We start from the raw sequence: 499 nt of genomic DNA, 5'->3' as shown, positions 1-499 counted from the left end.
CTTCCTGAGGTCCTCGATGAGCTGCAGCATGAGGGAAGGGGACAACTGAGTGCCACATGCCCTGCAAGCCCGACGGCTCGCGCTGGTCACCGGCTGGTGTGACAGATGGGCTGTCCCCCAGCTGGGAGCAACCCCATCGACGGCAGGAGCAACAGCCCCTTTCTGGGGGTGCACACGGCTTCCCCTTCCTGCCCCCCGCCCCTGAGGGACGGGAGAGGGGGAGCTACTTCAATACGCGAGAGCGGCCCTGGGAGGACTGCGCTGGAGCACCGAAGACGCCGGCTCCGGGTCTGCGGACAGTCCGCTCGGCGGAAGTTTAACGCAGGCAAAAGCGACAGACGTCCTAGAGCTGTTCTGCTCGACCGTTACCCTTCTCTGCCCGGGCAGGACTAAATGCTCCCGTCCCATCTATTTTGGGAGAGGCTGCCGAGGCCAGCTTCCCCCCACAGCCCTAATTTGGGGGCCAAGCCGGCAGGGGCTGGGGGAGGCAGCCCCGGTC

The 499-nt window shown here is 65.7% G+C and overlaps 1 protein-coding gene across 1 annotated transcript in view; it reads right to left on the bottom strand.

Annotated features, from left to right (window-relative positions):
• RAB11FIP3 (RAB11 family interacting protein 3 (class II)) overlaps window positions 1-499 on the bottom strand; it is a gene marked incomplete at its 5' end in the record, with an annotated part of 5970 nt that overhangs the window by 1555 nt on the left and 3916 nt on the right. Inside the window, one exon of the mRNA XM_010296977.1 lies at window positions 1-21. Within this exon, the coding sequence (XP_010295279.1) occupies window positions 1-21 (21 nt within the window). The remainder of the gene's footprint in view (window positions 22-499) is intronic.

Source organism: Phaethon lepturus, unplaced genomic scaffold (genome assembly GCF_000687285.1).
Source record: "Phaethon lepturus isolate BGI_N335 unplaced genomic scaffold, ASM68728v1 scaffold40761, whole genome shotgun sequence".
Classification (NCBI taxonomy): domain Eukaryota; kingdom Metazoa; phylum Chordata; class Aves; order Phaethontiformes; family Phaethontidae; genus Phaethon; species Phaethon lepturus.
The sequence above is the reverse complement of the archived record's forward strand: the minus strand, read 5'-3'. Positions and strand labels throughout refer to the sequence as shown.